The sequence below is a fragment of the Diabrotica undecimpunctata genome, chromosome 3, assembly GCF_040954645.1.
Source record: "Diabrotica undecimpunctata isolate CICGRU chromosome 3, icDiaUnde3, whole genome shotgun sequence".
Taxonomy (NCBI): domain Eukaryota; kingdom Metazoa; phylum Arthropoda; class Insecta; order Coleoptera; family Chrysomelidae; genus Diabrotica; species Diabrotica undecimpunctata.
The window spans coordinates 70471357-70484661 of NC_092805.1; the positions used below are offsets into that span (position 1 = coordinate 70471357).

Here is a 13305-nt window from a genome sequence, read left to right on the forward strand (position 1 = left end):
TTGTAGGAATGTGTACTTTTGTCCTCTCATCAGGTGGCTTAAGTATTCAAGTTTGCTCTTTTTTATATTCAGTATAACTTCTGGATCGTTATTTATTCTGCGTATTACCTCTTCATTTGTAATTTTATCCACCCATTAGGGGTTCACCCATTAGGTATCACCCAATAGGTTCTGCATTAAGTATTAAACGTGCTGTTGCAATCTTGTGTAACTTACCAATATTTCCATTTTTGTTTTGTAAATAAACAAAATATGGCCCTTGATCTCCTTTTGTATATTTATTTTTGTTATGTGTAATTAACGACTGATTTACATTAGTACTATTAGTTCCGCTTACCTGAAAAGCTGAAAAAAATTGTTTGGTTGTGGTTTTAATACCTGTGAAGCCATGAAACTTTGACTTGTATTTTCACTTAGCTGTATTTTCCCTTCATTATCCAAATCCGTAGTATTAAAAATATTAATGTTCTTTCCTCGATCGGGTGAATGGCCTTTACCAATTGTATTGATTTCCATTGTAAAATTTTAGCACTTTAAACACACTAACACCGATCTCACACTGAGAACCATCAATCCGCTTCGAATGCCAATTCGACAAATATATGCTTTATCCTAACCAAGATTTAACAAATATAATCAATGCGATGCTAAGATTTAAGAAATTCCCAAACAGATGGAAAGAGACCCATGTCATAATGTTACCAAAGCCCAGAAAAAAACAGCATATCCCGCAAAACTACAGGCCAATAAGCTTGCTACCTGTAATCAGCAAGATTGTAGAGAGAGTAATACTCAGCAGACACCAAGCTGAAACAGACAGACTAGATATAATACCCGAATTCGGTTTTAGATCAGAACACTCCAGTGAGCTACAAGTACTCAGATTAACAGAGTACATAGCAGCTGGATTTAATGATAAACAATACACAGGAGCTACCTTCCTAGATGTAAGCAAAGCTTTCGACAAAGTCTGGCATAAAGGACTAATCTACAAAATGAGAAGATACGGCTACAGCGGAGCAATGACAAGACTAATCTCTTCGTACTTGAGCAACCGTAGTTTCAGAGTTCGGATAGAACAAGTCCTATCTGAACTCGGGAACCCGGAGGCTGGAGTGCCACAGGGAGCGGTACTGTCACCTCTACTGTAAACACAGCAGATATACCCAGAACACCAGGTACATTACGAAGGCTCTATGCCGACGACACAGCGATAGCGGCCAAATACAGAAATGTAGACATAGCGGTAAACAACTTACAAATAGCGCTAGATGACATAAAAGAATGGAGTTTAAATGGAAAATCGCTATAAACTCCGAAAAGACACAAGCTGTACTTTTCAAAAAGAGGCACCAACAACCAGAAGAATAGGTGACTGTGCAAGACAATCCTTTCGAGTGAAAAAGCGAAGCAAAATGCCTCGGAGTAATCATGGACAAAGGTTTAACGTTTAGTAAACACGTAGACGCTACAATACAAAAAGCCAACATGGCAAGAGCATATACAAGCGGCAAGTAGGGCCCAACCCCTTGAGCACCAAGTCGCCGAACTGAGCCTGGCTCAGAGCGGAGACTTGAGGCCCAAGTAAGCAATTTTAGTTCGCGGATAAGCCACAGTAAGATAACAGGATTATAGCGACAATGCGCTGTCCTGAGTTTTGAATTCGGTTAGGAAACCATGTTGGAGTTCTATTAACCAGGACTCCCACATGAAAAACAGTTGGCTGATAGTTGTGCCCCTATCGCGCATCAGAGTGCTATAGGGGGGAAAGGGATGGTCTGGAGCATTGGAGCGCGGTGGAGTGACTCCTCTTTTACTCGGGTTAATACACCTCGTTCCAATGAATTGTTACACCGGAACGTAATTCTTAGGGGTGAACATGTCTCACAGGCTGGGTTTAATTAAATTGCTTGCTTGCTTGCAAACCAAGATTTCACAGATAATAAATTTTAATTTTCGATAAGTACCAGAGAAAATTGATCACAACACTACTACTACTAAAAAACCGCCAAAATTCAATATTTTTTGGAAGAGATTTAAAAAATTATAATAACTTTAACAGTTGTTTTTGACGTGTATAAAAACAATTTTAACATCATTTCTTGTACATTGAAATTTTGTATGCTATTGACTTTAAAACAAATAATTTCAATTTTAATATTTTAGAATTTATGGGTTTCTTTCATTTTTATGTATTGGTAATTAAATTGCTTTAAAATAAATATCCTTTGATTTTGTAGGTTGGTTTTTTATATTTACTTTAAATAATAACTAAAATAATAAAAAATATCAGATGATTCCATAGTAGCTTGGTTGCGTGTATATATACTATTCAATATCCAGTCTCCAGTTGTTGCAGGCTTTCTAATATTATATAGGTAGTACAATTATAGATTTTTTTGTTTCATAAAACTCGTATCTAGGGAACATACGCTACTCGACTACATTTATACGTTACTCATTATAAACCATTCCTTTTGAATAACCCCATACAAAAAAATCTAAGTCTAAGGGTAATCTGTTATATGAGGTGCGCCATCTTGTTGCCATACCATAACTCTTTTACGTAAAAGAATATTCTCTAGTAACAAACGTAGCTGATCGTCAACTAACTAACCCACAACAAACATTAATCCCCTAAGTTTTTATACAACTGAATAATGCAACTAAAGTTTGTTATTTATTCATTTGGAAGAGTTTTTAGCTTACCTAATGATATATACTTCATCTAATTTACATACCGTTGCACGTCATCGGCGTCATAGCCCGTGACGTCACATGATACCAACACGAAATATTTAAGCGGTAGGTGTGTTCTTTTTTAGAATCACTTTGCCGAGTACACTGGTATTACAGCCACTAGACATATTTTATTATATACGCGTAGAACTAATATTTAAACATTTCTATTAATATTAACTTAAAGAAATAGACAACAATATGTTTCATTTAATTTGTATAAATGCATTATAAACCGTTTTTATGAAGAACATTTGTTCGGAACACACTGTAACTGTAATCGAATGAAGGTGAAATTTTGGCATAAATTGGTCACACTTATTTGACAGTTGCGGTGTTGAAACTTTTTGTACTTTATTATTTTAAATTTTAAAGTCAATACCTCTTGTTTTATATTTTTACCTATTTAATAAAATCTGTACTTTTTAAAACAAAATTAGTGTGTTTTATTTAAAAAATGTCAGGTAAGAATTTAAATAGTCGCTGTAAAGAGTATAATAATAATTATGTGACCTATTTGATTTAAAATGGATTCTGGATTTTTTTATACTTTGGCAACTATGTCAACTTCGATCTCTGACGTAGATAATGACGTGCAACGGTTTGTAAATTAGATGGACTGTAATACCCTATAAGAAAATATTGTCAAAGACGTGACAACTTCATTTGTAAAAACCTGAGAACAAACTATATTTCTAACATTTTTTAGCTAGCATAAAATTCTATATAAATCTTAGTATATTTGATGGATTCGAATTTTGTGGAAGTTTTGAAAACAAAGTTTTCAGTGTTTTATTGTTACTTAGTATATTTATATGAATGGTAAAATATTTAATCTAGTGGACTTAAATATATTACTTAATTTCCTTACCATCTTTGTCTTTTCTTGGCATCTTCAATAGTATTGTCCGGTTCATGTAGAAGATACCTTCTAACACCTCTCAAATACGTTCTGAAGAATTGCAACCAATGCACTGTCGTCATGCTAAATTGAAATAGCTCTTTGTCCCTTTCGTCGAGTTTTTTCCATAAATTTCTTATGTTGTTGTTTGAAAATCTCCAACTTCTTGTAGAAAAATAAGATAATATCACAGTGAATTTGTGAATCTTCCTATACATTCCAAGCATCCTAGAAAAAATAATAGAACATAATAACTAATTATATTTAAAACGACATTAAAAATAAGCTGGAGGAGGCATGATAACCATTCTGATTCGAGATATTACATACTACTAATTTTCCTTTTAAGACGGTTGAATACGCCAACTTAATTTTATGTCTGATTTCTCATTATATATAAATATTTAAAAAAATTACTTTGGTAATTGGTTGCACATGAAGGTATAAGTTTGCATCAGAAGTTTGCATCAGAATTTTAACTAGGGCAGTTCAGCAGAAGCTCAAGGTCTCAAATTCAATGTCATTTGCGAACTATTAGTTCTCCGTTTACCTGTATGTCACAAGCTTTGTCATCTAGAACTTCTTTAAAAATTTTGTCAGAATATACCTAAATTAAAGAGTAATGTAGTGTGGTAAGCTTTAAACAATGTGAACCAGATCTTAGGGTGGTAACTAACGGCTGTCTGCCAACCGTCAGCTGTCAACCTAAAATATAACGTAAATATTTTGTTAAAACGATAAACACGTGTTTACCCTTTTAGCGGGTATTTTATGAGTAATAAAAGTGTTTAACATAATAAATAGAGTATTATTTCGACGATATTACAATGGTTTGGAGACGAGACAAATTGTAGAAGTTTGGGTAAAACACAAAATACTGTATTTTTTTACGGGAAGTTGAATTTAGAATTTGCAAGTCATGTCGCTGAATGACAGTAATTTAAAAAACGTGGTTTTGCCGCTACAACCGACTGTTACAGTGGTTAATACTAAGAACCTTTCTGCATTAGCAGTTTCCAAGCAAGGTGGTGATTTTGAAGTGTTTGAAGAAAGTGTAGAGCAATTATTTACAGCAAATTTAATAGAGAATATACAAAAGGTTGATGTTTTACTTCCTTATTAAGTAAAGAGGTATACAAGATTTTGAGAGACCGCATGTAGCCCTAAAAAGCCGAATGGTAAAACCTTTGATATTTTAATACAGTTATTAAGACTAAATTTTAAACCAAAAGCATGCATCTAACGCAGAAGGATTGTTTTCGATTTACTTTAGACAGGGACAGGAGTCAATTAATGATTGGTATTTACCCCTTAGTCTTTAATAAAATTATATTATACTTACCACATAACACTGCACTCACAATCATAGTTTTCAGCTGATGTTTAAAACTTCGAAAATTATTCAAACGATTTGGTTTTAAATTCACAATAAGATTAGTAGGTACTCGAAAGGATCGTCCGCAGTCAACAATGCTTTTAGCTTATTGTAAAAATTTATGACCAATAAAATAAGGCGGACTTAAAAGTACTGTTGGGAAGTAATTGTCAAAAAAAATCTACACTTCGTGGGAGACTAAGGGTTAAGGGTTAAAAATGCAGATACACAATGTAATTTTATGGACAAACTGAGTCCAAGATAAATTTGCTTTAACAAGATCCAAGATAGCTTTGAACAAAGAAGCAGCCTTGAGAGAACAGTCCAGAAATAATGCTGAATTAAATAAGTTGCAACGAGTTAAACAAAAACCAAATAGTACTTCTAGTAGTAATATTAGTACCGAACATTTATTGGTAAAAAATGTGGCCAAAAGTGCAATAGGTTTATGGAAGAATAAGAAAATGAGAATATACTTTTATTGTATAATTTAATAGAGGTCCAACAACTTAATTTCATAGTTAAATACGGGAGAGGTATGCATTCCTTTGAATAAAACAGGAATTAGATTAAACACCTACTCTGGAGAAATTGTGAATTCAGGGAAGTCAGAAGAGAAAATTACTGAAAAAATTTCTATACAAAAAGTTTCAAAAATTTGTAATTTTATAATAGTAAAGAAAGCTACTAAAATGTTGTTAGGTTGCGATCTAATTAATTAATTTAACTTGTCATAAAAAATCCTAAATAACAATTCATGATATAGCTATTTAAAATAAAAACAAATGAATTGATAAAATATTGTCAAAATATTCAAATCTATTTCAAAGGGAGTTGGGTACGTACAATAGGAAAAAGTTACTTCAGAAATGGATGAAAGTGTAAAACCAGTTTTCCACAAACCTCATCCATTACTATTGGCTTTTCAAGAAAAAGTGGATGTAGAACTAAAGCGGTTAGAGTCAGAGGGTGCTATTAAACAGGCAGATAATTATCTGTGGAGAACACCATTAGTACCAGTTATAAAACCCAATGGCAAAGATATCCGTATTTGCCCTAACTATAAAATCACAGTAAATAAATATTTAAAAGACTTCAATCATCCATTGCCCCGTATTAAGGTTATTTTTGTCGCGTTACAGGGAGGAAAAAATATTCAAAACTCGATTCTCTCAATGCTTATAACCAGTTAGTACTAAAAAATAAAAGTAGTGAGTTATTATCGTGGAGCACACCTTTAGTTATATACAGAATAAAGCGGTTACCGTATGGTACGCGTATATGGTACGAAGCTGGCCTGTTCTATTTTTCAAAACGTAATTGAGTAAGGTCAAAATGTAAGGTTTTGCAGGGGTGTCGAGGCACGGTAAATTTTCTAGACAATATAGTAGTAACAGCGAAAGACGAAAGAGTGCATTTAGAAAATTTAGAGGAGGTGTTAAAGGCCTAGAAAGGGCAGGGTTTAGTTTAAACGAACCAAAAATTTGAATTTTTTAAAGAAAACATTTGTTATTTGGGACACACAATATCACAAAAGGGTTGGAAAAAGATAAAGAAAAGGTAAGGGCAATCATAAGTCTCCTAGACCTAATAATATTACAAAGGTTAGAGCTCTTGCAGGAATAATAAATTATTGTTCTCGTTTTTGTGAAAATTTACGATGAAAATTAAAACCGTTATAGGTATGAGTTTGTAGGAAAACTAAAAAAATTTAAATGGACAAAAGACAAAAGAATGTAAAAATGCTTTTCAATATACAGTTATCAAGATCGAGTTAGCTTCATAAAAAATTTTAGTACATTATGACTCAGATAAACCAATTCGTTTAGCGTGGGATGCGAGTGATTACGGAATCAGGGGAGTTCTATCGCATGTGTTACCAGATGGGAGTGAGAGGCCTATATTATAAATCTCGAGGGTATTAAACAAAGCAGAGCAAAATTACTCTCAAAGATTGAAGAAGGCTCTGGCTGTCTACTGGTCAGTATCTAAATTGTACCAATATTTGGTAGAACTGAAATTGTAATGTAAAACATACAAAAGGTAGATAATAAAAACTTTTTTACACAAAATTCAACGAAGACCACGTTGCTCTAGTCAGGGAGCTTTATTGGTGTGGATAAGGATGTAGATGTTAAAAAATTGTAGATCAAAATAGATAGATAAATGATAGATAATAAATAGATAACAGAAAATCCCAGTTTGACAAAGAAAGACACTAAATACAGCTAAACTGTAAAACAACATGGGCGCAAATAAGTTTTAACCGGAAACATATAAAGGAACTCAAAAATAAATAAACAGTTGTCTCAAAAACATCAGAAAAACACAAAAAAATTTACTTCAGAAAACATATCAGCAAATTATCGACAAAAAAACTATAAAAATTGACATATCTAACCATGAGCTGCAAGAAATGCTTATATTCAATAAAATACTTCAGAAGAATTATAGTAATATCTTCTACAACAATATTCAAATAAGTTATATCGTCTTTACTCAAAAATAAAATATTACTTCACAAAAAAATTAATGTTTAAAAATTAACATTTAACATTGTTTATTTATACTCAAAATTTTATTAATAAAAACTAATTAATAAAAAATATAATGACACACACTATTATTTGAAATCTTAAACTTTGAAGCAGATTGTAGTCATTTATTCGCTCCCTGCGTGACTGACGCGACACCTATCGCCTTCATCTGGCAGTTTTGGACCTACCAATTTTCAGGTTAAACATATGACATATGTTTAACATTGTTAAATACATGCGAAATTAAAAATTATTAATAATTAACTTTTTAATTATGTTTTTTAGTTCATGTACAAAATAAATGTAGTATTAAAAACTGGGTTTCTCAAAATTCATCATAATATATCTTTTCAACCCCAAACGGAAAAGAAAGGGAAAAATCTAGTACTGGCAAATCAAGTTTTTCACGTGAAAGAGCTATAATTAAAAACAGTAATAGTAAAAGTAATGATATAAAAGCTAAAGTCATCAGGCACTCTGCAGTTAGCTTGAAGCCTTATAAAATAACATTTAAGGTAAATTATTTAAATTTTTCCTATTTCAATTCCATAAAAATGAAGTTATATGATATTTACTTTTTCGTATTAATAGCACGGATCCATCTTTTTCTTTTCTCTAATTTATATGTAATCTTTGGGAACCTATAAAAACTACACTTACTATTTTTGCTATTATTAGCACAATTAAATACGCAACATGTATTTGCACACATTTTTGATAAAATTTATGCGTAAAAAGGTAGGTCCAATTTAGTCATATTTCGCCGCTACGCACGCTGGCATCGTTTCAAGGTACCCCTACCATGGTCACGCACGGAGCAAATATACTTTAAATAATAGTCAATACGGAAATATTTTATTTAAAACTTATCTCAAAAATATCTCACAAAAAAGTTAAAATCAAATGAATTTTTAACTACAACCTGAACGAGAATTATGGCCACTGTTCCGTTTTACCTACTAAATTAACGTTACAAAATTATGTTACATTTAGTAAAATTCACCTAACAAAAACTAAAAATAAACTATCAATAAAAAAATGATAAAATTATTGTCCCTAGCAAAAAACATTATCATTATAAAATATCCACTCACTATAGTTTGTTGAACTGTGATGACAGACGTAGGCCTGGAGATAAACAGATGGTCTTGGTAAACAGGTTGAAATTTTGATGATATTTTGATGATATGATATTTTCACCTCTTCCGCAAAAATATTACAAAGGGCCTCGACATTACATAAAACAGGAGCTTGTAAGTGAATAGTACGGCAACATGTGAATTGCCAGAGGGAGGAACTCTATAACTAACGAAAACAGAATCTATTTCTATCGCAATTAATTAAAAACGAACAGTAAACGACTTGCCACAAAATAGTGAGTTTCTGTAGAACTGAACAACAAATATCTACGTCTGAATGCATATTGACATTCAAATATTAACTGGCAACTGACACCTAAAATGGGATTTTGGCTTTTTATAAATTAGGCCTAGCTAATTAATTTTTGGAAAGGGGATGTGTAGTTTAGTTCGAAATATTCATTCACATAAGAAAATAATACGCCTTAGAACGTTTTTAACTAAAAACCAATAAAATTTTAAGAGGGATTATGCATAACTAACACTTGAATGGAGAGTTTTAAAAGAAAACGTCTTCGTTTATAGAATATTATATCCCCAAACATAATTTATGACGAAAAAGTTCTTTTAAGAACAACGGTGTTTTACAACATTCACGCGTACTCAAAGCGATAAAAATTAATAATCCCATTGATCACAAACCATTAAAATCGATCTTTGGTGAATATAAAAGCTTACCGAAAATGGCGGCCGGTCGAATACAAAGATGGTCTTTATTACTAGTCAATTTCGATAACAATTTTAGGTTTTTTAGAGGAGTGGATAACTCATAAGCAGATAGCAGAGGTTAGGTCGCCTGGGCCAGACAGTGTGACGTCATCGTCGGTACGCACTAAGCTTGTAACGTCCAAACGGCTCAACGTACAACAACGTGCAAGATATCGATGAAAAGGGGAGGTTATAACGAATATGCTAAGATAAAAATAAAGCGCAAAGACATTGCCAAAAGAACACTAAGCTTGAAACGTCTATACAACTTATCGTACGACAAGGTGCAAGGTATCGATGGAAAGTGGCGGTGACGACGAATATTTTAAGATAAAAATCAAACGTAAAGACATTGCCACAAGAACACCAAGTTTGTAACGTCCAAACAACTCAACGTACGGCAACGTGCAAGGTATCGATGGAAAGTGGCGGTGAGGACGAATATATTAAGATAAAAATCAAACGTAAAGACATTGCCAAAAGAACACCAAGTTTGTAACGTCTCAACAACTCAACGTACGACAACGTGCAAAGTATCGATGGAAAGGGGAGGTGGTAATGAATATGTTAAAATAAAAATCAAACGAAAAGACATTGGCAAAACTACACTAAGCTTGTAACGTCCAAACGGCTCAACGTGCAGCAACATGCAAAGTATGAATGGAAAGGGGAAGTGGTAATGAATATGTTAAGATAAAAATCAAACGTTAAGACATTTCCAATAGGACACTAAGCTTGCAACGTCTAAACAACTTAACGTACGACAAAGTGCAAGGTATCGATGGAAAGGGGAGGTGGTAATGAATATGTTAAGATAAAAAGCAAACGCAAAGGCATTACCAAAACGGCACTAAGCTTGTAACGTCCAAACAGTTCAACGTATAACAACGTGCAAGTTGTCGATGGAAAGGGGAGGTGGTAATGAATGTGTTAAAATAAAAATAAAACGAAAAGACAATGCCAAAACGGCACTAAGCTTGAAACGTCTAAATAACTCAACGTACGACAATGTGCAAGGTATCGATGGAAAGGGGAAGTGGTAATGAATATGTTAAGATAAAAAGCAAACGTAAAGACATAGCCAAAAGAACACTAAACTAAACGTCTAAACAACTTAACGTACGACAACGTGCAAGGTATCAATGAAAAAGGGAACTGGTAATGAATACGTTAAGATAAAAAGCAAACGCAAAGACAATGCCGAAACGGCGCTAAGCTTGTAACGTCCAAACGGCTCAACGCACAACAACGTGCAAGATATCGATGGAAAGGGGAGGTTATAACGAATATGTTAAGATAAAAATAAAGCGCAAAGACATTAGAAAAAAAAAACAATAAGCTTGAAACGTCTATACAACTTATCGTACGACAACGTGCAAGGTATCGATGGAAAGTGAAGGTGAGAACGAATATGTTAAGATAAAAATCAAATGTAAAGACATTGCCAAAAGAACACTAAGTTTGTAACGTCCAAACAACTCAACGTACGACAACGTGCAAGGTATCGATGGAAAGGGGAGGTGGTAATGAATATGTTGAGATAAAAAGCAAACGTAAAAACATAGCCAAAAGAACACTAAGCTTGAAACGTCTAAACAACTTAACGTACGACAACGTGCAAGGTATCGATAGAAAGGGGAGGTGGTAATGAATACGTTAACATAAAAAACAAAGACGAATGCATTGCCAAAAGGACACTAAGCTTGAAACGTGTGAACAACTTAACGTACGACAACGTGCAAGGTATCGAAAGAAAGGGAAGGTGAAAACGAATATGTCAAGATAAAAAGCATACGCAAAGACATTGTCAAAAGGACACTAAGCTTGAAACCTCTAAACAACTTAACCTACGACAACGTGCATGGTATCGATAGAAAGGGGAGGTGAGAACGAATATGTTAAGATAAAAAGAAAACGCAAAGACAATGCGAAAACGGCCTTAAGCTTCTAACGTCCAAACGGCTCAACTTACGACAACGTGCAAGGCATTGATGAAAACTGGTGGTAAGAATGAATATGTTAGGATACAAATCAAACGTAAGACATTGCTAAAAGAACAGTAAGTTTGTAACGTTCAAACAACGTACGACAATGTGCAAGGTATTGATGGAAAGGGGAGGTGGTAATGAATGTGTTATAATAAAAATAAAATGCAAAGACAATGCCAAAACGGCACTAAGCTTGAAACGTCTAAACAAATCAACGTACGACAACCTGCAAGGTATCGATGGAAAGGGGAGGTGGTAATGAATATCTTAAGATAAAAAGTAAACGTGAAGACATTGCCAAAACAGCACTAAGCTTGAAACGTCTAAACAACTCAACGTCCAATAACGTGCAAACGTATCGATGGAAAGGAAAAGTGGTAAGGAATATGTTAAGATAAAAATAAAGCGCAAAGACATTGCCAAAAGGACAATAAGCTTGAAACGTCTAAATAACTTAACGTACGACAACGTGCAAGGTATTGATGGAAAGGGGAGGTGTGAACGAATATATTTAGATAAAAAGCAAACGCAAAGACAATGCGAAAACGGCACTAAGCTTGTAACGTCCAAACGGCTCAACGTACGACAACGTGCAAGGTATTGATAGAAAGTGGTGGTGAGAACGAATATGTTAAGATAAAAATCAAATGTAAAGACATTGCCAAAAAAAGCACTAAGTTTGTAACGTTCAAACAACTCAACGTACGACAATGTTCAAGGTATCGATGAAAAGGGGAGGTCGTAATGAATATGTTACGATAAAAAGCAAACGTAAAGACTTTGCCAAAAGGACACTACGCTTGAAACGTATAAACAACTTAACTTACGACAACGTGCAAGGTATCGATGAAGAAGGGGAAGTGGTAATGAATATGTTAAGATAAAAATTAAACTTAAAGACGTTGTCAAAAGAACACTAAGCTTGAAACGTATAAACAACTCAACGTACGACAACGTGCAAGGTATCGATGGAAAAGGGAACTGGTGATGAATATCTTAAGATAAAAAGCAAACGTAAAGACAATGCCAAAGCGGCACTAAGCTTAAAACGTCTAAACAAATCAACGTCCAACAACGTGCAACGTACAAAGGGGAGGTGATAAGAAATATGTTAAGATAAAAGTAATGCGCAAAGACTTTGTCAAAAGGACACCAAGCTTGAAAACTCTAAACAACTTAACGTACGACAATGTGCAAGGTATCGATAGAAAGGGGAGGTGATACCGAATATGTTAAGATAAAAAGCAAACGCAAAGACAATGCAAAAACGGCATTAAGCTTGTAACGTGCAAACGGTTCAACGTACGACAAAGTGCAAGGTATTGATGGAAAGGGGAGGTGGTAATAAATATGTTAAAATAAAAATAAAATACAAAGACAGGTCCAAAACGGCACTAAGCTTAAAACGTCTAAACAAATCAACGTACGACACCGTGCAATATATCGATGGAAAGTGGTGGTGAAAACGAATATGTTAAAATAAAAATAAAACGTAAAGACAATGCCAAAACAGCACTAAGCTTGAAACGTCTAAACAACTCAACGTACGATAACCTGCAAGGTATCGATGGAAAGGGGAGGTGGTATAGAATATCTTAAGATAAAAAGCAAACGTAAAGACATTGCCGAAACAGCACTAAGCTTGAAACGTCTAAATAACTCAACGTCCAACAACGTGCAACGTATCGATGGAAAGGGGAGGTGGTAAGGAATATGTTAAGATAAAAATAAAGCGCAAAGACATTGCCAAAAGGACACTAAGCTTGAAACGTCTAAACAACTTAACGTACGACAACGTGCAAGGAATCGATGGAAAGGGGAGGTGAGAACGAATATGTTAAGATAAAAATCAAACGCAAAGACAATGCGAAAACGGCACTAAGCTTGTAACGTCCAAACGGCTCAACGTACGACAACG

The 13305-nt window shown here is 33.9% G+C and overlaps 1 protein-coding gene across 2 annotated transcripts in view; it reads right to left on the bottom strand.

The window, feature by feature from the left end:
* The window catches only part of LOC140436894 (fatty acyl-CoA reductase wat-like), a 208130-nt gene that overhangs the window by 25782 nt on the left and 169043 nt on the right, over positions 1-13305 (bottom strand). For both annotated transcript variants that reach the window (XM_072526056.1, XM_072526057.1), the window contains exon 8: positions 3611-3868. In XM_072526056.1, coding sequence (XP_072382157.1) covers positions 3611-3868 — 258 coding nt within the window. The remainder of the gene's footprint in view (positions 1-3610; positions 3869-13305) is intronic.